At 41.1% G+C, this 27,693-nt stretch overlaps 1 protein-coding gene across 1 annotated transcript in view; it reads left to right on the top strand.

The window, feature by feature from the left end:
• The window catches only part of LOC148360290 (uncharacterized), a 141,073-nt gene that overhangs the window by 77,682 nt on the left and 35,698 nt on the right, over positions 1–27,693 (top strand). Inside the window, exons 3-5 of the mRNA XM_088343844.1 lie at positions 21,368–21,412; positions 22,455–22,462; positions 25,286–25,312. Of these exons, the coding sequence (XP_088199970.1) occupies positions 21,368–21,412; positions 22,455–22,462; positions 25,286–25,312 (80 nt within the window). The remainder of the gene's footprint in view (positions 1–21,367; positions 21,413–22,454; positions 22,463–25,285; positions 25,313–27,693) is intronic.

Below are 27,693 nucleotides of genomic sequence, written 5' to 3'. Positions count from 1 at the left end.
ATACTACAAAAAATCTACTATTGAAATACGACAAAAATACTACAGGAATACTGCAAAAATGATATGATGGTAATACTACAAAATACCTTTCCAGAAATACTACAAAAATAAAACTACAGTGATTCTACAAAAAAACAACTGCAGATATACTACAGCAATATTACTAAAAATATTTCTGATATACTACAAAAAATCTACTATTGAAATACTACAGGAATACTGCAAAAATGCTACTACGGTTATACTACAAAATACTTGTTGTTGCCCACAAGTATAGATCATTTCAACTATGTCGTTTTCTGGTGATTTTTCACAATCGCCGGGCAAGGATCCATCTGTTTTGGCGTAAGGGAATCGAACCCAGAACCTGTTTTTTGCATGAAAAGGAATGTCGTGTTCCTCCTCCAGGGTAAAACTGTTTCACCGCTTTACGTGGAATTTAATTGAGGAAAACGGTGACACTGTTCTCATGGCACACATCTTGATTCTTTTAACACAATCAAAACTCTGTGCTTCATTAGCACTATGTGTCACCACCAGCGCAAAGGTTAGACAGGAGAGCAAAACGTGGTCGGGATCAAAAACACGTCGTAAGCCGGGACGGGAGAGCAAACGTGGTCGGGATCAAAAACAGGTCGGAGCCGGAGACAAACGGGGAGTTCAGGAACGGACGGATGGAAAAAACGGTGCGAAAACGGGACAGGCGGGAGTCAGGGTAGAAATGCTTGCCTTGTAACAACAGAGGTTCGCTGACGGACTGACAACCGGTGGGTGACAGGACTGGGCTTAAAAAAGGACAGGGAACCAATCAGGCACAGCGGGCGCGGGTGATACTAATCAGTACTCATGACACTATGTAGCATCTTTGTCTGTCAATGGCTGTTAGTGCTTCAAAATTATGATTCTAGAATTGTATTCAATATTTAGCGGAATATTCGATTCATCAGATCCCTGTGTTAAAACAAAAAAACAGCATCATTTTAGATAATCGTTTTATAAATCATGAACTGAGAAAGTCCTACAGAAACTTTGCTCGTCTCCCTCCGAGGTAGCAGTGAAGTGCTACAGGAGGAGACTTTTGTTTGTTTCCTTAACCCTTCTCTCTTTGCCTGTCTACACATCTGCGTTATATCTATTTTTATAGGGCCTCCACTTCATACTCGATGCTTATACTCTTTGCTTCATGCACTGCATGAAGGCTGAGTGTACTTAAAACACTGAGAACGCCACTGCCCCCTAGTGTAGTGGAGGTGCCATTGCACTTATTCTGAGAAAATTAAAAATACAAATATTCCACTCGTATGGCACCATTACAAAAATGGTCCAGATTTCTAGAACAACATCGTCCGAGATTCCGGACTGCACACGTTCCCCGCGATGATGCTGCCGTTTTTTTTCATTCCGTGTGTGCGGCTTACCGAGCGATTTCCTGCCTGATCGAGCGGAGAAATCCTCAAAACACTACAAAGGCTCCGCGGTTTCCAAACCCGACTGTCAATCTTCCCCGAAATCCTTTCGGACAGTGTGAAGCTCGAATTGCAGTTAGCGAAATCGTGCCGACCGGCGTCGAGAGAGAGAGAGACGAAGGGTTAATCGCTTGGTGTCACCGAGACGAGGAAACGTCTGCTTTGAAAAGCTGGGAGCTTGGATGGATTCCTGAAAAAAAATCCAGATGATACGGCTTCGCGGGAGGACGTCGGAGAAGACGTTCGAATGATGGAAGCTATTAAAGTGACAGCGTGTAGTAATTCACCACCAAAGGTTGTTGGACCTCAGAATGGAGCTGAAGTGTGTTTGCGTTCGAAAAAGACCAAATTCTCTCGCCTGAGTGACGGGACATAAAAACGTTTTCCATCCGTAGCGACTGAAAAGAGCCAATGGCTGGAGTTGGTCAGAACTTGTGTCATCGGCTAACTTTACCAGCCAGCACGAGACGCTACCCAAAAGTAGAGCGAGAGACATCGAAGGATAAAGAAAGATTTATTTAAGGGTAGCGTATCATTTAATTTTAATGACTGGCTAGAGGAGGAAACTGCGGTAATAAAGAAGATTTCTGAGTCACAGAACTTAGCAACTGTCAGTTGTGAAAGGCGAGTGACACTAAAAAAGTAAAGCAAGATTTATTTACAGGTAGCATCTAGCACTATTAATATTGATGAGTGGCTAGAGAATGAAACGGTGATCATAAATTGGTAGATTTTTAAGCCACGAAACTTTGCAAATGTCATTTGTGGAAGGTGAGTGACACTGAAAAGCAAAGCAAGATTTATTTCTAGGTAGCATCTAACAATATTAATATTAATGAGCAGCTAGAGGAGGAAACTGTGGTAATAAAGGAGACGATTTCTGAATCACAGAACTTAGCAACTGTCAGTTGTGGAAGACGAGTGACCCTGAAAAGCAAAGCAAGATTCCTTTACAGGTAGCATCTCACTATATTAATATTGATGAGCGGCTAGAGGAGGAAACTGTGGTAATAAAGGAGAACATTTCTGAGTCACAGAACTTCAAGGCGAGTGACACTGAAAAGTAAACAAAATTTACGTATTTACATATAGCATCTGACAATATTAATATTGATAAGCGGCTAGAGGAGGAAACTGGTATTAAAGGAGAAAAAAGTCGAAGATGACGAGCGCCAAAAAATCATGGGTTTTTGCTTTTTATTTGCATCAATAATGTTTTATTTCTGTCACAGTTGCCATGGCGCCCAATTGGCCCTGCCCGTCATTGACAGATTGGCTTTCCGTCTATTTAAGCTCAGTGTTCTCACTCTTCCTTTGTCAGTCAGTCTACGAACCTCTGCCCTGCAAGACGTGGGTTTTGACTCGGTCCTGTTGGCTGTTGGCATTTCCTGTCCGGTATTATTTTTGTCCCGTTTATTTTTGTCCCGTTGAATATCCTTTTCTAGTTTTGTTCCCGTCTATTTTTGTCCTGCTTATTATTCTCTCCAGTTTTCGTTCCCGTCTAGTTTGTCCTGTTTAATTTCGATATCCTCGACTCGATATCAATCCTGTCTGTCCCGTACTGTCCGGACTGCTGCCTAACGTGCACAACTCCCCATTTCCCGTAAAATAAAAGGCTTGTGTGAGAACGTCACGCGTTTGGGTCCTGATCCTGTTCCGGTTCTTGATAATTTCAATAAATATCTTATTCTTACACTAGTAGGGGTCATTCTAATACACACTGGGCCTTTAACAAACACTATATCATCACATTGACCTATACAAAAGTAGTATTTTGATGAATATTTGTACGTCTGTATGTGCATAGTAGTTTTATGCAGTTATCAACGCTAGATTAGCTAACAAATACTTTGCAATTGTGTCACTTGAACCAGACAATGTAAAAAAAAAAACAGATTAATGTTGGAATCCAGTGAAAGCCGCCACAAATAGCCTCTAATAGAAGTATCCATTATCCCCACCACTGGAATGTGCAGCTAATGCATAGCCACCAGAACCAGACCCAGCTAGCATACCTGCGGTAGCGCACAATTTAAAGCACTCGGGATTGTATTTTTTTTTAGTCGAAAGCTAAAATTCGTGAAAAAACAGGAACGATTGCGAAATGTAGCGCCATTTGGTTCTGCGGTTGGGTTCTGCGCCTTTTGTCACAGGTCGGTGCAACACAACCTGCGGTCTGCAGTGAGAAAGGTCTGGATGTGGTTAGCTTGGCTGCGGATCGAATGAACAATGAGGAGCTAACTGAGTTATCTTCAAGCTTATACTTTGAAAAAGGATCCGGTGCGGTCGAGCTTCTTTTATTTTGAAGGGCTGAGTTCAAGACTCGTCTCTAATAAGTAAGGGATGGCGACATTTTTAGAAAAATTGTACGGGATGCGGAATAATAATTTACAATCAATTGGTAGTTATTTGTGCACCTTCTTCATACTTTTTGCAAATTGCAAGCTTTCTTTCCATGGTTATCATGTTTTTGCATCTCCTTTTAGCATTACTTGCAAGCCTTGGGACACAGTACCGAAAATATAGTATCGAACTCGTCTGTCCTGTTTTCCGCAAATCATAAAGAAAAAAAATTAAGAAAACGCACTGACAATCATGAAACGTACTAAAAAGTATTGGAAGGCAATACTCAGAAGTATTAGAAAGTACTGCTAAGCATGAAAAAGTACTAAAAACTCAAGACTCTTAATAAATATGGAATGACTTCATTTTTGAAAATTGTTTTAGAGAATTCATCTGTTTTCTGTGAATCAGAAAGAAAAATGAAGTACTCACTCGTATGAAAAGTACTAAAAAGTATCGGAAAGCGATAATAATAATAATAAGCACGGAATTGTACTTCAAAGTACTGTCAGGACCAGAATGGAAACAGGACCCAATTGCGTAACGTTTACCAAGTTTTATTGAAGGAACGCGTGAGGCAAGTCGCTCTCGTACTCGGAAGAGGATCTTCTGAGCGATGTCGGTGTCAAGGACGGAAAAACGGGTCGACAGCCGGGACAGGGGAGCAAAAATGTGGTCGGGGTCAGAAACGGGTCGTAGGCCGGGACAGGAAAGCAGGCGTGGTCAGGATCAAAAACGGGCCGTAAGTCGGGACGCGAGAGCAGACGTGGACGGGATCAAAACGGGTCGTAGCCGGAGACAGACTGGAGCAAAAACGGGATAGGTGGGAGTCAGGGTCGAAAAAGCTTGCCTAGTATACACTGAGGTTCGCAGACGGACTGACAACAGGGAGGCTGTGGTAGCTGGAATCGAACCCTGGACAACCATATATATATATAAATATATATATATAAAATTAAAATAATTGATTTTTAATATATTTTCTTCGAGCAACGCTTTGTAGTATCCAGTGCGTGGATGGAATTCCACTGCGGCCCAAAACAGGGAAACATATTTTGATCCCCGCATATTCATAACTTAAACAAAGCCCGGATGGACGCCATTGAGAACGAGACCATAAATGAAAAAAATGTGCAGTGAACACCGTGAAAACTGCGGCCTGACAAATGTCCAAACATGCCAAACACGCGTGTTATCAAATCACGGGTCGCCTCTGTTCCATTTCTGGGAAACGCCGTTTCGGAAAAGGAAAGGTGATTTGATCTGCTTCTTGCGGTGACCTGAGAAATACAACTCAGGTATGCGTGTCTTTGATTCTTGTGATGCGATGCAGAACACCTTAAGGGAAACACGGTGCATTCTGGGTAATTGGGGAGGGGATTGAGAAGCAGGAATGTCCAAAGTCCGGCCTAAGGGACAGTCACAGCCCGTGATCCAATTTTTACCGGCCTCTTTGATCAGATTCACCATATGTGGCCCGCCACTCATGTTGGCCGCAATAAACATTTTTACCAGATGATGGCAGTAAGCCTTTAGCCCCTTGCCCTTGGTTTCTGTGAGAATTTTAGGCCAAAAAGGAAAGTTGACTGTGAGGCCGACAGTTTATTCATTTTTTTAACCTGTTATTTCAAGTGTTAGGGTTAGCTTATTTTTTTTATATTCTTTTTTTAGAAAGAAAATAATTATAAAAATAATACTTAAAATGAGCAAAAAGATCTGCCAGTAGAACAAAATTGTATTTTACCTCGTCAATTTTTTTTTTTAGAAACTATACTATATTTTGTTGCCAGCCAATCACAGGGCACACCTGACATGCATGTTTTTGGAATGTGGAGGAAACCCACGCCAGCATGGGGAGAACATGCAAACTCCACACAGGAATGTTTGATACCGTGACCTCAGAACTGTGTCGCACAAACGCTAACCACTGCGCTGCCGTGCTGCCCGTTCCAAGAATGAAAGTCCTAAATACGGTCCTGATGAGTAATAATATTCTTGAACACAAAACCACTGCTGCTGTTTTGGTTAGCAACACCCATGAGAAAACTTTTGCACATGTGAACCTGACATAGGATGACTCATGACTTTTACTTTTGTCCGCATGATTGGCGCAAGCCGCTGCTGGTTACCTGATTGTTTCCCCGTCCTACTTAAGCTCAGTCCTTTCACTCGCTTGTTGTCAGTCCGTCAGCGAACCTCTGTTTTTACAAGGCAAGCATTTTGACTCTGACTCCCGTCGGTCCCGCTTTATGCACCCGTTTTCCACCCGTCCGTTCTTGATTTCCCTGTTTGTCTCCAACTACATCCTGTTTTTTGACCCTGACCATGTTTTGATCTCCCGTCCCCGCTTACGACTCGTTTTCTGATCCCGACCACGTTTTGCTCTCCCGTCCCGGCTATCGTCCTGTTTTTCCGTCTACGAAACTAGATCCACTTCCGCATTCGGAACACGTTCCGATTCTGTGAGCGGCTTGCTTCCCGCGTCCGGCGAGCACCGGATCGCGGGCGCAGCCTTTCTTCTATATCTCAATAAACTTGTGGTTAACGTTACGCATCTGGGTCCTAATTCCGTTCTGGTCGTGACAGTTACATCTTAAGAACTTTGACAGTTCACTTGGGTCGGATGCTAATTTTAGCAAGGCATTAGCTAAGTCCGTCCTCATCCGTGCTAAGACAATAGACAATGCCTAAGGTGACTTTTGTGCCAAGACTCAACAACCTCAAGTAGTTAAAACGGCTTCTAGGGACGCACCCTAAATATCGGGCCAATAGTTGTCAAGGTGATAACGGCAAAATATCTGCCCGATAGAAAAAAAAGAGCCTATGATTGGTCACTTGTTGCTACTTTAATATTCAATCAGCCGACACTACTTTTTAATAAGATTTGAAACATTAATGTTCCTGATTAGAATGTATTCTTCTATATTTACTATAGAAGTAGTAGCACAACCTAGTGGTGTCTCCTCTTTACCTCTTCATAATGTGGGCGAGGCACTGGTGAGCTTGGCCATAATCAGTTGCATGACATTTAGAAAGCTTCTGAGCATTTATGGTCCTCAATATAATATATTTTGATATTTTTTTTTTTACAAGTAGAAGCACATCTTGGTCTTGTCTCCTCTTTACCTCTTCATAATGTGGGCAAGGCACTGGTGAGCTTGGCCATAATCATTCACATGGCCCTGAGAAAGATTTTAAGCATTTATGTTCCTCTTTATAATAACTTTTTATTGACTAAAGTAGTAGCAGCACAATTTGGTCGTGTCTTCTCCCTACCTCTCGTTATTATGCGCAAGCACTGGTGAGCTTGGCCATAATCGGTTGCATGACTTTTAAAAAGATTCTAAGCATTTATGGTCCTCAATATAATCTAATTTGATTTTCTATAGTAGTAGTAGTAGTAGCACAACTTGGTCTTGTCTCCTCTCTGCCTCTTTATAATGTGCACGAGGCACCATAGAGATTGGCCATAACCCCTCGCGTGGCCCTTAAAAAGATTTTAAGCATGAATGTTCCTTTTTATAATTTGATTTTTTTAAGTAGAAGTAGCACAACTTAGTCGTGTCTTCTCTCTACCTCTCGGTAAAGTGCGCGAGCACCGGACAGCTTGACCCTAATCAGTTACATGACTACTTGAAAGATTCTAACCATTTATGATCCTCTTTAGAATATCATGCGAATTTCTGTGTAAGTCGTCGTACAACTTGGTTGTGTCTCCTCTTTACCTCTTTGTCTGCAAAGCACCGGAAAGCTCGGACATCATTTGTTCGGGATGTTGTTTCTGAACTTTTGCGAGTAAATGAAGTTTTGTTCTATTCTTGCCTTAAATTGGATTCACACCATTTTCATCAAGGATTCTTTTTGATGACAGCTCCTAAGAATGAGTGATATATGTTTCTTGGACAAGGTATTTGTGCCATTCGGTATTTGAGCAGTGAGATCCTGTTTAAAAGTGACGTATTTTCACATCATGAACAGTTGAACGCATTCATATGTACTTTTTGCCATATCTATATCTCAAGTATTATTGTTCATTTTCCAAAAATGAGCTGAATAGTATGCAAAATGAAACATTTACATGGGTGTATTCTTCTTCTAAGAGGTTTACTTTTTGATTGACAGCAGCTTCTCCCCTATTTCTATTATAGCGACTAATGTAACAGGTATACATCTAAAATCATTTTTAGCTTTTTAGAGCTGAGTGATGGATTTTTCTCAGCCAAGGTTTGTGTATCATTCGGTATTTCAGCACTTGGATCATGTTTGAAGGGACTTATTATCACTTCAGCATATGCATATTATGCATTCATTATTTCAGATTCTATTTTGATTGTTTATTAATACAACATTTATTGCAGCCTGGTCATCCTGGAAAGGAAATGACCTCATGTGGGGTCCCTTTTTAAGCTTTCTTCATTTTCCTCTTGCTGAGTTTTGAGTTTTTCCTTGCCCTCATGTTGGTTGCAGATCAGGGGATGCTGTCATAATAGTTTTTAGTTTGCAATAATCTGACCTTTGAGACTCTTTGTGATTAATGGCGTCACAAATACTGTCAACATGACTTGACTTGACTCATGCTGAGGTTTTGAGTTTTCCCTTGCCCTCATGTCAGTTTTAGATCAGGGGATGGTGTCATAATACTTTGTAGAATAATCTGTGGAGCCTTTTGAGACTCTTTGTGATTAAGGGCGTCACATATAAACATGACTTGACGACTCATGTTGTGGTTTTGGAGTTTTTCCTTGCCATCATGCCAGTTTTAGATCAGGGGATGGTGTCAAAATAGTAGTCTATAGTTTGCAATAATCTGTGGTCTTTGCAGCCCTTTGATACTCTTTGTGATTAAGGGCCAAATAAAAAAACATGACTCATGCTGAGGTTTTGAGTTTTCCCTTGCCCTCATGTAGGATTTAGACCAGGGGATGCTGTCATAATAGTCTGTAGTTTGCAAGAGTCTAGGGTCTGTGCAGCCCTTTGAGACTCAGTGATTAAGGGCTCAGCAAATAAACATGACTTGCACTTTGTCCACGTTCTTGGTACCCCCAGGGCTGGCCTTACACGAAGGTTGTGCCGAGCAACAGCTGTGCCGACTGTCGAAGCGTAGCAGCACGGTTGACTGCTAATAAGCCGGCCTAATAATCCCTTTATGACCTAATGCCTTTCCTTTACTCTCTGCCATTTAATAAGCCTTCATTAGGAGGCTAACAGTCGGGCCCATTGTGACCGCTTTTAAATGAGGGAGGGGCTTCTAGAAGAAGGTGGATAGAATGGAGGTCCATTGAGTCATTTGTTACAGTTTCTAGTGACTTCATTTTAAAAGTAATTGCATTACCCCCACAAATTACTGACACCCCAAAGCAGCATGTTAAGAAATAGAAGAAAATCTGTACACCAACCTGTGGAAGTCATGAACCCTTCGTAATGTATTTATTTGTGCAATCTTGAGATGAACCCTTACTGAGACACTCCATATTCATTTTGTCTTTTGTCCTCAAACCAGATTTTCTTCTTTATTTCTCTGTACTGTCCAAGTTATTTTCTTTTTTTTTCCTCCAGGCACGGTGTATTGCTAAAGTAATTGTACAAAGTAAAAGACCAAAATTCATCACTTCTTTACTGTAAAATCTGTGCTCTTGTTGTCATGATGACTGATGTGACTCCGCTGTGCCCGCTCATTTGGCGCCAACCGCCGCGGGTTCTGATTGGCTCCCTGTCCCTACTTGAACCCAGTCCTGTCAATCCCCTGTTGTCAGTCCGTTTGCCAACCTCAGTGTATACTAGGCAAGCCGTCTACGTCTACTCTCCCGTTCTGGCTTACGACTCGTTTCCGACCAAGCCTTGATCTTCCAGTCCCTGCTACTGACCCGTTTTCCAGTCCCTGACACCGCCATCGCTCGCTAAGGAAGATCCACTTCCGTGTTCAGATCACAATCCGAGGACAAGAGCGTCCTGCTTCCCGCGTCCAGTGAGCGTCGGATCGCGGGCGCTGCCTTCCTCTTTCTTTCAATAAAATTGTGAGAAAACGTTACGGGATTGGGTCTACCCTGTGTGCTAATCGTGACACTCGTAGACGAAGGAAAATAAAAATAAGAAATAGAAAAAAGACTAGGCTAATTGAAGCCAAATGACCCAACAATGTGGTTTTAATTATTGATTTATTTGACATAGGGTGTCTTTATTGTCATTTATATCAACGTTGTGAAACATTGTGGGCAACAAGATGAAAACATGTCCTATAAAACTGTAAAGAAAAAAAAATGTGATGGTCTCAGCGCATTTCCTATTTTCTCATTAAGAGCTATTCCTTGACATCTGCACTATTTACCCTATTTAAAACCAAGCCGCAGCTCGCACGCCAACTTCTCCGGGAGACCTCACGCAACACGGCAACGCCAAAATAACAAACAGGGCCATTATACTGGAAGAATCCCCTCTCCAGAAGGGCTTTTCCGAGCGAGCCCCTCGGCCGCTCTCGGGCCGTCCCCTGCGGTCGGAAACGTCTCGTTTCCTTAATGGTTTCCTGTAAAGTTCCCACTCGTGTATGTTCGGGGAGGGGGGGACCTCCAAATTGGACCCAACAGCGCAATCCACACAAGCGCTCGTCAACCCCGAGACCCCGTCCCCGGATTTCCAGGACCAAATTGCGCTACGGCCACTTGGGAAGTTCTGAGGTCCGTTCAGAAAAAGGGAAGACTCAACTCAACTGCTGTTAGATTTTGCATGTTTGTTTTTTTATTTTTTTTAATTATTTTTATTTTTTATTTATCTATTTTTTTTTTTAAATTTTATTTATTTTAATTTTTTTTTTATTTTTATTTTCTTTTATTTTATTTTTTTTAATTTATTCTAAATTTTATTTTTTTAATTTTTAATTTTTATTTTTATTTATTTTTTATTTTTTTTTATATATTTTTATTTATTTTTATTTATTTAAAATTTTATCTTCTATTTTAATTTTATTTTATATGAATTTTTACGCTTATTTTCGATTTGCCAGCAACACAACAATGAACATGTCAAGAGCAGAATGGAAACAGGACCCAATTGCATACATTTCTCACAAGCTTTATTGAAGGAATAGAAAGGGTTGCGCCCACGATCCGGTGGTTGCTGAACGTGGGAAGCAGGTCGCTCTGAATGCAGAAGTGGATCTCTTGTGGTGAGCGATGGCAGTGTCGGGAACAGAAAACGGGTCAGTCGCGGGACAGGAGAGCAAAAACGTGGTCAGGATCGGGAGCGAGTCGTAAGCCAAGAAAGGAGAGTAGAGGAAAGGAGAGTAGACGTGGTCGACGACAAAAAAGGTTGAAAGCCGGGTCGGGAGAGTAGACGTGATCAGGATCAAAAACCGGACGAAGCCGGGGGACAGACAGGAGCAAAAAACAGGTGGGAGTCAAGGTCGAAAAAAGGCTTGCCTAGTGTAAACTGCGGTGTCAGCCATGCAGGGCGCTTACCTGCTTCTCGGGGGCATTAGGGATTCAGCTTCTTGCCCAAGGACACTCCGACATATAACACAGAGGAGCCGGGAATCGAACCTGCGACCTCTTAAACCCAAGACGAGCGCTTTACCTCCTGAGCTACTTCTGACAACATAGTTTCAAAATAAAGTTCAAAATGAAGGAGTTGTTAGTGGAAAGGGAACATAACGAAAAAAAGAATCCAAAAAATAAATTAAGTTGCCCTGATTGGGTGTAGTGTGAATGCTTAGTTTAACATTGTTTTGCACTTTGAAGACAGCGCCCCTAGTGGACGAAAAAATTAAAGAAATACTTTCATGAGACGGCAGCACGGCGGCGTAGTGGTTAGCGCGTGTGCGCCACAGTTCTGAGGTCATGAGATTGAACCTTCTGTGTGGAGTTTGCATGTTCTTTCTGTGCTTACATGGGTTTCCTCCCACATTCCAGAAACATGCATGTCAGGTTGATTGGCCTAACCGAAATCACCCTAGATGTGAATGAGCGAGCAAATTGTCCGTCTCTGTGTGGCAACCGGGTCAGGGCGTCCCCTGCCCACTGCCCGAAGAGAGCTGGGATGGGCTCCAGCACCCCCGCGACCCTACTGAAGATAAGCAGATCTGATGGATGAACGGACTTTCATGAGACAAGCCCCAGATCTAACCGGAAACTCCAAACCTACAAATTTTGGTTTCGGAAATGCACCGAAACGATCCATGTATTTGAATGAATTTTGGGCTGCGATTTTCTTCCTCACAGCATGACTCCTTCTTGTGTTTGGCGCCATCTTTTACTTCTTTTTTTTGCTGACAATTCTGTCCCCCCCCCCCCATAGGAGTCAATCCACCTCGTAAACGTCTGGTTCTCGTGAAAGGAAGCGGTCGGCGGTCAAGTGGGAACGGACACGTGGAAACAATCGCGTCTCCCTCCCTGAAATATTTACCTCTGGCTGAATTATTCTAAGCGTGTCCCCGGTGTTTATTGCTTCAAGTTTAGCGCCGGCTTAGCGCGGGAAAGAACCAATATTTTCTGCCCCGAACGGGGTCGCTAATGAGGAGCCCGCAGAAAATCCCGCTCCGGCTTTTACAGCTCGGGATAATATTTTGAAATCCGTCATCTGGTGTTGTGACGAGGGAGAAGCTTTTGTTTGGATGCCGTGTCCGTTACCGACTAGAACATGCTACGTTAGCGCTTCTTGTCACGTTTGATGGCAGCAGAAACAGAAAAACGAAAAATACCGTTTTACAGGTGATTCACGTTCATCCCGTTCGCTTCTAAAAACACTGTCATCCTTCGCGACTCGGCGTTTTGCACCAAAAATATTCCGCGATCCGTTATCCCCGATTGCATGTTGCTGTAAACAGGCAGAGTGTCATGATTGCCGATATGCTTCACCCGTGCCCTCTCCTTTGGCGCCAACTGCCTCGGATTCTGATTGGCTCCCTGTCCCTATTTAAACCCACTCCTGTCTGTCCCCTTTTGTCAGTCCGTCTGCGAACCTCAGTGAACACGAGGCAAGCCTTTTTTCGACCCTAACTCCCACCTGTTTTTTGCTCTCGTCCGTCCCCTGTCTTCGACCCATTTTTGATAATGACCACGTCTACTCTCCCGTCCCGGCTTTCGACCTCTTTTTGTCCCCGACCACGTCTGCTCTCCCGTCCCGGCGTACGACCCGTTTCTAACCCCGACCACGTTTTTGCTCTCCTGTACCGGCTATCGACCTGTTATTCCGTCCTTGACACCGCCATCGCTCAACATGGAAGATCCACTTCTGCGTTCAATAACCGGATGGTGGGGGCAACCCTTTCTCTTTCTTCCAATAAAACTTGTGAGAAACGCAACGCAAGTGGGTCCTGTCTCCGTTCTGGTCCTGACACAGAGTGCATTTTCGTCAGGCCTTTTTTTTGCTGTTCTGTGCACCGAAAATCTAACTGCACTCGAAGCAGCCACGACCCGTTATCCCTGATTGCATATTGCCACAAGCAGAATGCATTTTTGTTGTTGTTCTTGTGCACCAGAAATGTAACTACACTCGTGCGGCCACAATCCATTATCCCTGATTGCATATTGACGCAAGCAAGCAGAGTGCATTTTTTGTTGTTGTTCTTATGCACCGAATATCTAACTGCACACGAAGCAGCCACGACCCGTTATCCCTGATTGCATGTTGCCGCAAGCAGGCAGAGTGCATTTTTTTTGCTGTTCCACGATCCATTATCCCCGATCGCATATTGCTGCAAACAGTCAGAGTGCATTTTTGTCTGGCCTTTTTTTGCTGTTCTCTGCACCAAAAATCTAATTGCACTCGAAGCGGCCACGACCCGTTATCCCTGATTGCATATTGCCGCAAGCGAGCAGAGTGCATTTTTGTTGTTGTTCTTGTGCACCAAAAATGTAACTGCGCTCGTGCGGTCACAATCCATTATCCCCGATCGCATCTTGCAGTGAGCTAGGGCCAGCAGAGTGCACTTTTGTTGAAGCTGTTGGCCTCTCTTTTTGCCATTATTTACGCCTAAAATGAACTGCATTCGTGCGTCCGCATTCCATTATCTCATATCCCGTATTGCCGGCAGCGGAGACCATGATTGTCGGGCCTTGCGGTTCGTTTTTTGTCTCTATTTCTACCTAAAATTAACTGCACTCATGCAGACGCAATCCATTATCTGTGAACCAATTTCTCTGCGTTTGGGGATAAGCAGAATGCACTTTTGTCTGGAGGCATGCAGTTCTGGGCCACCTCATTAGATGCAAGGGTGTTGTCTTAATCTGTTATCCCTGGTTGACTATTGCTGAAAGCATCAGTGGAGCAGGTTGTTTTACTCCCATTGAACTGCACTGTTTTGGTTGCAATCCGTTTTCTTCAGTAAACTGTAGCTACAGACAAGAATGAAATGCACGACTGTGATTGCGATCCATTATCCTCTGTAGACTATTGCTGTAAACAAGCGCTGGAGCACTTTTTTTTCCTGTTCATGCTGCTGGAGCGTCGCACCTAAAGTGGACTGCACTGTTTTGTCGCAATATATTATCCACAGTCAACTATTGCTGGGGCCAGGGACCAGCAAATTGATTTTTTTTCATTTTTTATTTCAGTTCCAGTCAATGAAGCGTGCCATTGCGGCCTGTCTAAAAAGAACTGCACTGCTTGGCCTCGATCCATTATCCTCAGTTGACGATTGCCGAAAGCGGGCTTGAAAGAGCAAATTTGGTTCATGCTTGGCGACTCTTTTTTTCCCATTCTTTCCACCTAAAATGAACTGCACTGTTTTGGCGACTATTAATGTGAGCGAGGCCGGCAGGGAGCATGTAAAAATGGGGTGGAGGCAAATTAGCAGATATTTGCATATTGTGGGCCGGAACTGGTCCATATTACCTGCAATAAACGAGGGATTACGGGACTGATACCTACTATCGGTATAATGCCGATATCTTGGCCATATTTTGTTTACCAGGGCAATATTTTAAGTAACTAATAAATACTTATGAAATTATTGTCACGCCCAGAACAGAAGTAGAACCCAGATGCGTGACGTTTCTCACACAAGCTTTTATTTTACGGGAAATGGGGCAGTCATGCACGTTAACCCAAACGCCGGTGATTTGGCGATCGTTGGGCGGAAGAGATACCAATTGCACGAGTCGATACCGGACAGGACGGGACAGACAGGATTGATATCAAACACTGGAGATCGAAATGAACAGGACAAACTAGACACGAGCGAAACTGGAGATCGATATTAAACCAGACAAAATGGACGGTAACAATACCGGATAGGAAACACAAGCAGGACACCGGACAGAGTCAAAACCCAGGTCTTGCGGGTGCAGAGGTTCGTTGACGGACTGACAAAAGGTGAGTTAGAGCACTGAGCTTCAACGGAAGGGAAGCCAATCTGTCAACGAGCCGCAGGTGACGCCACGTGGGCGGGGCCGTTTGGGCGCCATGGCAACGGTGACAATAATAAGATAAATATATTTTTAATCGAATACAGGGATTTCTATCCTAAAAAAATATTGATACAATTTTAGACATTTTAAACATCAAAAGTATAAATGTTTCTGAGACTAAGTATTAGAATATTAAAGCTGAGCATCGGTATGAAAAATGTGGGATCAATCTATCATTCAATTTTGGTTCTTGCTTAGTTTGATTGAGCCATGAAGAAGAAATTAAACCTGATGTGTCAAGGACAGAAACAGGACCCGCTTGCGTTACGTTTCTCTCCGTTTTATCGGGAAGAAAGGATTGCCCCCCACGATCCGGTGATCGCTGGTCGCCCAAGTGGGACTTCTGTGGCGAGCGATGGCGGTGTCGGGAACGGAGAAAACGGGTCAGTAGTACGGTCGGGAGAGCCAAAAAACGTGGTCAGGATCAAAAATTGGGTCGAATGCCGGGGAACAGACGGGAGCAAAAACAGGAGTGAGTCAGGGTCGAAAAAGCTTGCCTAGAGTAAACTGAGGTTTGCAGACGGACCGACAACAGGTGACAGAAAGAAGTGGGTTCAAACAGGAACAGGGAGCCAATCGGAGTCCGAGGCAGTTGGCGCCAAAGGAGCGGGCACGGGTGATTCCCATCAGTAATCATGACAGTTGACGTAAAGCTTGATTTATGTTCTCCCGTTTTTTTCTTCTCCAAGATCACAAACACGCGTGTAATTCTACTCGAACTCTACTACTCGAAAAAGTGGAATGATTAACACGTGTAACAATCGTGTTGTCGGAAAAGAACAGCTCCGCAAATGGATTTTAATCACGTTCGGACTTTTGCTGTCGTCTGCTAAAGTGTTGGACGGACGTGAGACGGTCCCTGGCCAGGAAATCCTCCTCACGCTCGAAAGCCATTGAGCATTTTGTGTGGGTGAGGTGAGAACTTTTCGGATCCTTCGTTAAAGGGTCAAGCCCGGTGAAAAAGAAACAAATCGTCCGCTGTCCCAAAAGTAATGAGAAAAGAGAGAAAGAAAGAGAGCGCTAGAGAGAGAGAGAGCTAGAGAGAGAGAGAGAGAGAGATGTCGAGAGAGGGAGATGGATAGATGTCGAGAGAAGGAGAGAGACAGACCGACAGACATGAAATGGAAAAAACAGAGAGCTAGAGATGGCAAACTATACAGATATGGAAATGAGGGAAAATGAGATTGAGATCTAGAGATGGACAGATAGAGAAATAGAGGGGAAAAGAGAGAGAAAGGGAAATGGAGATAGTGAAAGATGGAGTGCTATAGGACAAGAGGGAGAGCTAGCGATTGAGAGATAGGAATGTATGGAAATAGAGAGACTGAGAGAGAAATAGAGATGGGAAAAGAGAGAGAATAAGATATGGAGAGAGAGAGATGAAGAGTAAGATGGAGAGAGAAATGGAGAGAGAGATGAAGAGTGAGATGGAGATCTAGAGAAAGAGAGAGAGAGAGAGAGAGATATAGTGGGAGAGAGAGAGAGCTTGATTATTAAAGAAAGACAAATAAAAAAGACAGACAGCAAAATAGCTAGAGAAATTGAAAGAGGGAGATGGAGGGAGCAAGACAAAGAGAAAAGATAAATGGATGGATAGAATAGATAGATTGAACAGGTAGATGATTGCTTGGATGGATGATAGATAGTTTGAATGAATATCATAAAATACAAAAGTAGAATTGATAGATTGAATAGATACATAGGTATATGGATTGATAGATAGATTGACAAACGATGGAAGGAAAAAACGACGACTGATTTCATGAGTCGTTCGTCAAATCATCAAAAGTAACACCTCTCTCCAGAATTTGGGATCTTTGAATCAGTTTGTCGTCGTGGCATGAAATGTTCCTGACAGTTTCCCGTTTTCCGCCTAAACCATCGACTTCCCGTACGAGTCTGCGCGGTGGCTCCGCCGTGTAACACGGTCAACGTGTGACCTCCAATGATGGCGCTCGTAAATTTGCCGGCGATGGAGGTCATAAATCTGCCGCCGCCGCGCTCCGACGCCGACGACCTCCGACCTCGCGCCGGTTCTCACGTTTTCTCGGGAGTGTGTTTTGGATGGTTGTCCTGCTGCCTGATCCAAGAGCGATTGAGTTTGAGGGCATGAATGTTCTCCTTCAGGATCTTCTGGTAAACACCAGAAATCATTCTTCCGTCAACTACGACAAATTGTCCTGGTCCTGAGGCAGCAAAGCAGCCCCAGACCTTGACATTGCCACCACCATGCTCTACAGTTGTGTTCATTTTGACAAATGCCATTCATTTTGACACCAGATGTAACGGGCTGCACACCTTCCAAAAAGTTCAAGTTTTTCACTCACCAGTCCATAGAATGTTTCTTGAGGATAATCAAGATGCTTTTTGACCATTCTGTGTTCTTTTGTGACAGCAGTAGTTTTTGCCTGGGAACTCTCTCATGGGTGCCATCTTTAGCCAGTGTTTTTTTAATGTGTAGTCATAAACAATAAATGGTCTGGGGCTGCCTCAGGACCAGGACAACTTGTTGTAGTTGACAGAGTAACGCATTCTGGTGTCAATCTGTCATGATTACCGATTTGAATCACCTGGCCCGCGCTTTTGGCACCAACCGCTGCGGGCTATCTGATTGGTTCCCTCTCCCTTTTTAAACCCGGTCCTGTCATTCTCCGGTTGTCAGTTCGTCTACAAACCTCTGTTGATACACGGCAAGTCTTTTTGACCCTGACTCCCGCCTGTCCCGTTTTTGCACCCGTTTTTCCACCTGCCTGTTCCCAATCTACTCGTTTGTCTCCGGCTACAACCTGTTTTTGATACCGACGACGTCTGCTCTCCCGTCCCAGCTTACGACTTGATTCCGACCCCAACCATGTTTTTGCTCTCCTGTCCCGGCTATCGACCTGTTTTCTGTCCCCCGACACCGCCATCGGCCGCTACGGAAGATCCACTTTCGTATTTGGATCACAATCCAATATATATATATATATATATATATGTATATATGGTGGTCCAGGGTTCGATTTCAGCTACCTCAGCCTCCCTGTCATCAGTCCGTCTGCGAACCTTAGTGTATACTAGGCAAGCCTTTCTCAACCCTGACTCCCACCTGTCCCGTTTTTGCTCCAGTCTGTCTTCCGCGACGACCTGTTTTGATCCTGACTACGTCTGCTCTCCTGTCCCGGCTTACGACCCGTTCTGACCCGACCACGTTTTTGCTCTCCTGTCCCGGCTATCGGCCTGTATTTCCGTTCTTGACACTGACATCGCTTGCTACGGAAGATCCACAATCCGATTGCGACTTGCTTCCCCAGCCCTTCCTCTTTCCTTCAATAAAATTTGTGAGAAAAGTATGGCAATTGGGTCCTGTTTCCGTCCTGGTCCTGACACAATCAGTAAAGGGGCAAATACTTATTCAGGGCACTGTGCGTATATATATAAATATATATATATATTGATATGACTTGTACAGAAAGACAACATTGTTTTTTTGTTTTTTTTCTAAAAATAAGAACGGAATGGGAAAGGTAGTTCCTGTGTACGTGTGTGTCCATGTCTTTATTTCATTTTTGATTGTTCCTGATTGTCGCTGGCAGCGGAAAGCCAGGGCCTGGTTCCAAAACTCCTTCATTTTCTTACCTGGAAGCACTTTTGTTTGCAATAAACGTCAAAGTGGATTATTTACGGCCGGCGGACGAAAAAAAAAGCGGATGCGCGTGAGCGTGATTACAAAATAAATGGACGTCTCGAAGCGTCCGTGGAGAAATTGCTTCCGAACCCGTTTGCTTGGTTCGCGTTGAAAAATAGAACTGGAAAAGGAAGTTGCTTTTCTTATATATTTTGTTTCAAACTAAAACTGCACACTAACCAAATAAACAAATATATAAATAAATAAATACGTGAATCAACAAATACATCATTAAACAAATACAGGAATACACTATGGTTGCTCATTTTAAATATCAATTGATTTGCTCCACAATATATCTTTTATTTTGAAATTTATAGAAAAAAAAGACAAGATGTGAGGAATCCTTAGTTTTATTTCTTATTTTTTATAAACAAACAGATAAATGAATAGAATGAATAAAATTTAGAGTAATAATAATATCATAATAAGGTTTCTCTTTTTAAGTATTATTTGTTACTATACAAAAACAATTAAAATTAAAAAAATCAATTAAAAAAGATCTGAGGAATTGTTCATTCTATTTTTATTTTTCTATTTTTGGTTTCAAATACTTTGGTGAGTTTTTGTGTGATTTACCTAAACTAAAAACAACAAAAATAACATTATTAATCAGATACATTTAAAAATGTATAAATAAAAAAATAAATGATGTACAGGAATAATAATTTAAAGATAATTCTATACAATTTAAGTATCAATTTGATAATCAATATTAAAAGCTGTTTCTATTAAAAAAAAAAGAATATATATATATATATATATATATATATATATATATATATATATAAAATTTAATGTATATTAGCCTAGATGGTAGGGCGCCCGCTTTGAGACTGGGAGGTCGCTGGTTCGCGCCTCGGCCGAGTCATACCAAAGACTTATAACATTGGTAAAATGGCGGCGCCCTCTGTTGGCTGCGGCTGCATCGGCTCGCTACAACGGGTCAGGTGTATCGACATTTCGTTCTGTGTAAATGTTACAAAGAATGACAATACAAAGGAAATTATTATTATTATTATTATTATATATGTATATATTAATTCAAATAACAAATATATAACTTAAGATTAGCTAAATTCTCTGCTAAAAATGACGGCAAAAATTTTCTTTTAATGTTTTATTTTTCACCCTGGTTAAAAAAAAGACAAATATTCCTTAATAAAATAACAAAATTAAAATAACATATTTATAATCTATCTTGGTAAAAAAAAACATTTTGAAATATAAAGAAAAAAGGTGATAAACCAAATCATGCAAGTCATTATTATTATTTCTTGTAAAAAAAATATATGTATGGTAAAATAAAAAATAAAAGCATATAAATGAAAACATTCTTCATTGAATTAAGCTGAACTAAAAAAATACTGACAAATATTTTCCTCATTCTCAGTACAGTATTATTATTTTCATATCAATACAAAAGGTGTATAATATAATAAAATATTATAAAGAGATGTATTATTATATTTTTATATATATATATATATATATATATATATATATATATATATTATATTTTATATATATTTTACTTAGTAATTAAGTTACAAAAATAGATTTCAAATATACATACATTATATAAATATATTTATTGAAATAAAAACAATCGCGACATTTAAACCAATCATTTGAAAACTAAAAGAAAACTATAATAAATATACTTAAAATCTAAAATAGATTCTGGAAATGTATCAAAGTTTTTTTTTTTTTTTAATTGTCTTTTTTTTCTCAGTATATTTCTGGCCATATCTCAATAAACAAGTATAAAGTATAATAGAATAAGAAAAACAATTAATTGAAATGTATATTAAGATAAATAGCAACTAAGGAAAATATAGTAAATAACGGCAAATAATGTAGTTTCATATAAGGATTCCTTTTCTTTTATTATTGAAAATATAATTTTTTTTAAATTTTTTACGACCAGATATTCCCATTATTTGTATCTAATTCAACGATTTGAATTACCGGTAGTTAAAATCATGGTCAAAAAAGAAAAAAAATTGAGAACTGAGTTGAATACAAAGGAAAATGTTAACGGAAAAACACTAGACGATAAAAACAGCGTCATAAAACTTGAAATCATAAACATTTTCTGGCAACGTGGTCATGTATCTATTTATTTATGTATTTATTTATATCGTACTAGGTCTCAAATCTCGGTGGTAGTCCATCCATCTCGTGTCTGGTGTTGTAGCTAATTAGCGCTAAGCTAACAGTCCACTCTTACCAGTGACCAACTCGCTAAACGCGAACCCGGTTCAGCCACTTGACGTAAACCGGTAGTGCTGATTTATGACCGCGTAGCAGCATATGGTCCCTCACTTCCATAAATCAATGGTCCTATATCCTCTCCTCCTCACCGGAGCCTACAAGAAGCGACTGAAGGTCGGGTGAACCTGACCTTCACGCCCGAAACGCAGCTTGTCGTCTACTCGGATGTCCGGCCTCCGTTTTGGGGAATTTATGACTTTTTGTGTTTTTGCTAGGGCCTCCCGGGAAGCGAGGACGGATGGGAAGAAGAGGAGAACCGGGTAAGGAAAAACCCGCCACCTGTTTTTCTTCCGTGTTCTTTTCCTGTTCCTTTTCGGTCGTCGAGTGGAAGCGTCTTGAAAAAATGGCCGGCTCGTTCGGCCGGGTTTCTGGTTTTAAGCTAGCCCGTGTGCTAATGCAGTCCAGATGTCGGGCTAGCTTACTGAGCGCTAGCAGCTGCAAACGCCTCGCTCGTGCCAACAGCTCAAATTTGGAGTTATTCCACCCAAAAGCTGGAGTGAAATTTAAATAATGCCCCACACGTTGTGGGGTATCCATTTCACCTCACTTTTTGGGGTTGATTTCGTTTTCTAGTCGACTTGGGTTTAGAAATGAGGTAACTCCGAGTTAAACAACTTATATTTTGATTTAAGTTGTGTTAAATAGATTAATAGCATAATTGTTTTCAATCAATTCATCAGAAGATCATTAATTTGTAGACTAAAATAAAATACATATTTCAAACTATTCAAGTTGACTTGTTTTCAGTAGTAATAATCTAGAAAACCACAGACATTTTTTTTCTATTTGACGCAACATTTTGAACCAAAAATAGATTCATTTGTTAATCAAATTTATATTTATATAAAGTTTTGTGAGGTTAATTGAATATTGGACTCAACATAGGTTAGATAGATAGATAGATATAGATGGATAGATATAGATAGATGTCTAGATAGATAGATGGATGGATGGATATATAGATAGAGATCTCGATAGATAGATAGATAGATGGATGTCTAGATATATACATAGATGGATGTCTCGATATATAGATGTCTAGATAGATAGATAGATAGATAGATACATGTCTAGATATATTGATAGATAGAGAGATATAGATGGATGTCTAGATATTTAGATAGATAGATATAAATGGATGTCTAGATATATAGATTGATAGATAGATGGATGTCTAGATGTCTAGATAGATAGATAGATGTCTAGTTGTCTAGATAGATGTCTAGATAGTCTAATTTTTGGAACTTGTTTTCTCCCATATTGTATGTTTTTTCCTATTTTCTCTCTCTTTGTGTGTTGCAGGAGCTCCTGTAAGTACATTTCCATCTCACCCGGTCAGGTAGTGGCAACACTAACCGGTGTAAAACAAATGTTACGTTCGGAGGATGTCCAAAAAAATATTTTTTTCCCTGAGGGTTTGTATATCTTGTTTTCTTTTTGACACCCAAAAGACTGAAAAGACCTCCTCTTGTGCTAACTTGCATGATCTCCCTTATGGGTCATTCCTGTTATTCAGTGCTATTAGAGCTACTAATAATAATAATAATAATTTCCTTTGTATTGACCTCAAATGGTATTTCTTGTGTACAAATGGGATGATAGTTATTTTTAAAAGATTTTTTTGTGTGCTTAACTGGCCTCTACTATAGAGAACGCTGATATGGCTGCAGGATAAATTCATTTTAAATAAATTCCTGTCAGGACCAGCAAAAGGGTAGACCCAATCGCGTAATGTTTTCTGACAATTTTATTGAAAGAAAGAGGAAGGGCAGCGCCCGGGATCCGATGCTCACTGGACGCAAGAGGCAAATCGCTCTCGTACTGAGATAGTGATCCGAACACGGAAGTGGATCTTCCGTAGCGAGCGATGGCGGTGTCAGGAACGGAAAAACTGGTCGGTAGCTGGGATTGGGAGAACAAAGCGTGGTTGGGGTAGGAAACGAGTCTTAAGCCGGGACCGGAGAGTAGACGTAGTAGGGATCAAAAATGGGTCGTAAGCCGGGACGGGAGAGCAGACGTGGTCGGGATCAAAACGGGTTGTAGCCGGGGACAGAGCAAAAACGGGACAGGCGTGAGTCAGCGTCGAAAAAGGCTTGCCTTGTATACACAGAGGTTCGCAGACGGACTGACAACAGGGGACAGACAGGATTGGGTTCAAATAGTCACAGGGAGCCAATCAGAACAGAGTCACATCAGTAATCATGACAATGACTTTGATTGTAGTACAAGTACATTCAAATCAAGACTACTGTTACAAATATAAGTGAGAAAAATCTATAAATTCATAGTTTTTGATCATTTCTGTATTGCCTTAATGGTAATATTCCTCGCCTAAATGTACTTATTAGTGCCTTTTTCATGTTTAAAATCTCTAAAAAATGTTGGGTCCCCGTGTGAACTGCCCCCCCTGTTACTCTGATAAGTGTCAGGAACAGAACAGAAACAGGACCCACTCGCATGATGTTTCTCACAAGTTTTATTAGAAGAAAGGGAGGGGGTTGCGCCCACGATCCGGGGATTACTGGACGTGGAAAGCAGGTCGCTCTGAACGCGGAAGTGGTACTCCCGTGGCGAGCGATGGCGGTGTCGGGAACGGAAAAAAACAGGTCGGTCGCCGGGATAGAAGAGCAAAAACGTGGTTGGGATCGGAAACAAGTCGAAAGCCAGGAGAGGAGAGTAGACGTGGTCGAGATCAAAAACGGATCGTTATTCGGGACGGGAGAGCAGATCTGGTCGAAATCAAAACAGATCGTAGCGGGAGACAAACAGGAGCAAAAACCAGGACAGGCAAAAAAGGGCTACCCGTGTAAAAAAATACGAGATTCGCAGACGGACTATCAAAAGGGGACTGACAGGACAGAGTTTAAATACTGACAGGGAGCCAATCCGTCAACAAGCTGCAGCTGGTGCCACACGGGCGGGGCCAATTGGGCGCCAATGCAACCGTGACAATAAGAGTTCTATAGAAAGCATCTGCTGGCCATCATGTTAGTCACATGACTCTCTGATGTAACAATAATTTTGGAGGGCAAACATTCAAGAGGAAGAGCAAGTACCACTCTTGAATCAATGTTTTCTCATGGTTTACTGATGAGGAAAAGCATTACACGTCCAGCCTGTTCCGCCTATTTATAGTGATAACCAATATTTTTTTGTGATTTTCATGATATGTTTAATAAACATGTTAAAAAATTTAAGGTAATCATCATGTACTGCCTCCTTTTTATAACATACGTAGTAATGACTAACTTTAGCTGTCAAGAACCAGAACAGGATCAGGACCCAAACGCGTGACGTTCTCACACAAGCCCTTTTATTTTACGGGAAATGGGAAGTCATGCATGTTAGGCAGCAGTCTGGCATTGAAAGACAGGAAGACATAGAGCGACGAGATCGATTCCAATTGCCCGAGTTGATATCGGACGGATGGGGTCGACATCAGACAGGACGGGACAGACAGGATAGATAATGAATCAGGATATCGAAAAAAAACAGGACAAACTAGACCGGAACGAAAACTGGAGAAAATAATAAACGGCACAAAAATAGACTGAAACTAAACTGGAAACCAATATTAAACAGGACAAAATAAACAATACCGGACTGGAAATACCAACAGGAAAACAGGACGGAGTCAGAACCCACGTCTTGCGGGGCAGATGTTTGTTGACGGACTGACAAAGTAAGAGAGCTGGTGCCACATGGGCGGGGCCAATTGGGCGTCATGGCAACTATGACATTAGCTTAAAATGTCCCCCCTATTATGGTCCCCCTTGTTGCTGCTATGGACTATAACAGGGGGCACATTTGGCCTATCTCATGTGTGAAGTAAATGGTAAAAAATATGTGACAGAATTCTATCCTCAGCCGGACCAATACATTTCTCTTCTGGTTTGAAAGTCCCTCTTTCAGATGAAATGTTCAAAACATTGAGTATTTAACATTTTTTGAGTGGCGGTTAGCATGCTGAAATGGCACCCAATAAGAAGAATGACCCATATATGAATTGAAATTATAACCAAATTCAATCATATTGATTCATAATCAAACCGATAAACACTGATTGTGATTCTCTTATAATCTGATTTGATTCTAACCTGTTTCAATGCTTCACCAATGTCTAACCTTACCAGGGAAAATCGGGACGGGACGGATACCCGGTAAATTATATTTGTTCTAAAACCTCTCGCTCTTCTTTTGATCTGATGATAAACTCTTTGTCATCTCTTCCAGTGATTTTTCTTCGTTTCTAATCATTTTCATATTGTCGCTCCCCTTTCCTGTAATGTTTGTATCCTGCCCCTCAAAATTTATTTAAAAATAGAAATCATGGAGGGTTCTGAAATTTTCATCGCAGGTGCATGTCCACTGTGCAAGAGATAAACTAAAATGATGTCTAGAAAGATAGATAGATAGATGGATTGATAGGCATGTCCACTGTGAGAGAGCTAAACTAAAAAGAAAAATCCAGGAATCACAATGCATGAGTTTTAACGTGCAACTCCTTGGTTTTCCTGGCTGTGTGCTTCGGGTCGTTGTCATGTCAGAAGACCCGGCCACGATTCATCTTAATGCTGTTAAAATTCAAAGATGAAACGAGATTGAACTTAAAAGCTAAAACGGATTGTTATTGGTTTGATTAACTATGTGATTAAAGATATGAAGTGTACTCTAAAACTGGATTAACTTAAGCAGAAAATCTACTTTAAAGCTTTACTTTATGAGGTAGAACAGATTTAAAGAGTTAACTCTGAGTTAATGCCATACACAACCCTGAGTTAAAGATATAATACTTGAACTCTGAGTTGACTTTGATTAACTCAAGTTTAAATGGCTTTAAAGAGGTAACTTTGGGAAATAGCCATGTTGGACCCAAATTCAACTCAACAAAAAAAACAGGATTTAACTGTGAATTGAAGCTATAAGCAACCCAAATTTAACTTAAGTTTCAATATGTTAAATCTGAGTTAACCTTGAGTAACTCAAGAGTTGGGGGCTTTAATGGTTTCACACTGGGTTTAAGCCATGAACAAACCAGATTTAACTATGGGTTGAAGCAATAAATGGCCCACTTTGATTAACTCAAGAGTTAAAGATTTAATTCTGGCTTATAGCCAAGTAAGACCCAGTTTCAACACGACAAACAAACCAGATTTAACTGAGGATTGAAGTCATAAACAACACTGGTTTAACTCCCGTTTAAAGCTTGAATACGTTAAATCTGAGATAACTTTGATTAACCCGATAGTTAAAGCGCCATCGACGATTTAAATCTGGGTTATAGCCATATACATTGCAGTTTTAGCACAACAAACAAACCGGAGTTCACCGTGAATTGAAACTGTCAACGACACGACGATTTAACTCTGGTTGGAAGCTTCAATACGTTAAATCTGACTTAACATCAGTTAACTCAAAAGTCAAAACGTCTTCTCCCGTGTTAAAGCCATTCACAAACCAGATTTAACTATGTGTTAAATCTACCAAATAAACCACTTCATCCCTTTATTAAAACTTTAAGACGGTAACCTCCTAAAGCTATAAGCTGAGTTCACTTTGAATAACTCAAGAGCTAAGGCACTTTAAAAGATTGAAATCTGAGTTCTAGCCATGTACATCCCAGTTTCAACACCCAAAATAAGATTTAACTCTGGTCTCAAGCCATTCATGACCCAGATTTAATTGTAGGTTAAGGCTTTAGTATGTTAACTCTGTGTTAACTTGAATTCACTCAAGAGTTGAAGCATCTTTAGATATTTCACCCCTAGGTTAAATACATGGAAAAACCTGATTCAATTCTTGGTTCAATATTTAAGAGGTTAAGTATGAGTTCACTTTGATTGATTAAAAGGTAAAACATTAAACCCGTGCACAAAACAGCTTTAACTATCGGTTAACTTTGATTAACTCAAGAGTTCAAACATTTTTAAATAGTTCACCCAAGTTAAAGCCATGCAAAAACCAGATGCCACTCTCTTTTAAAGCTTTAATAGGTTAACCTTAGTTAACTTTGATTCATTAAAAGTCAAAACGTCTTTGGGGTTTCACCCTAGGTTAAACCCATGCACAAACCAGATATAAATATGGGTTGAAGCCATCGACGACCCAGATTAAACTCTGGGTTCAAAGATGAATATGTTAACTCTGAGTTAACTTTGATTAACTCAAGAATTGAAACACCTTTAGATATGTTACCCAAGTTAAAGCCATGTAAAAAAAACAGATGTAACTCTCTGTTCAACCTTTAATAGGTTAACTTTAGTTAACCTTGATTAATTGAAAGTCAAAACATCTTTGGGGTTTCACACTAGGGTAAAGCCATGGACAAACCAGATTTAAATATGGGTCGAAGCCATAGATGACCCAGATTAAACTTTGGGTTCAAAGATGAATGTGTTAACTGTGAGTTAACTCAAATTAACTCAAGAGTTGAAGCCGTTTTAGAGCTTTAACCTTCGAGCATTCTCTTTGACACGAGCTTTTTCGAGTAAAAAGAGAAACAGAGGCTTCTATTTCCCCTAAAGCGGCATCGATGGCACCC

Source organism: Urocampus carinirostris, chromosome 9 (genome assembly GCF_059441175.1).
Source record: "Urocampus carinirostris isolate Australia breed hairy pipefish chromosome 9, RoL_Ucar_1.0, whole genome shotgun sequence".
NCBI classification, from domain to species: Eukaryota; Metazoa; Chordata; class Actinopteri; order Syngnathiformes; family Syngnathidae; genus Urocampus; species Urocampus carinirostris.
This window is presented reverse-complemented; position numbering and strand designations above follow the sequence as displayed.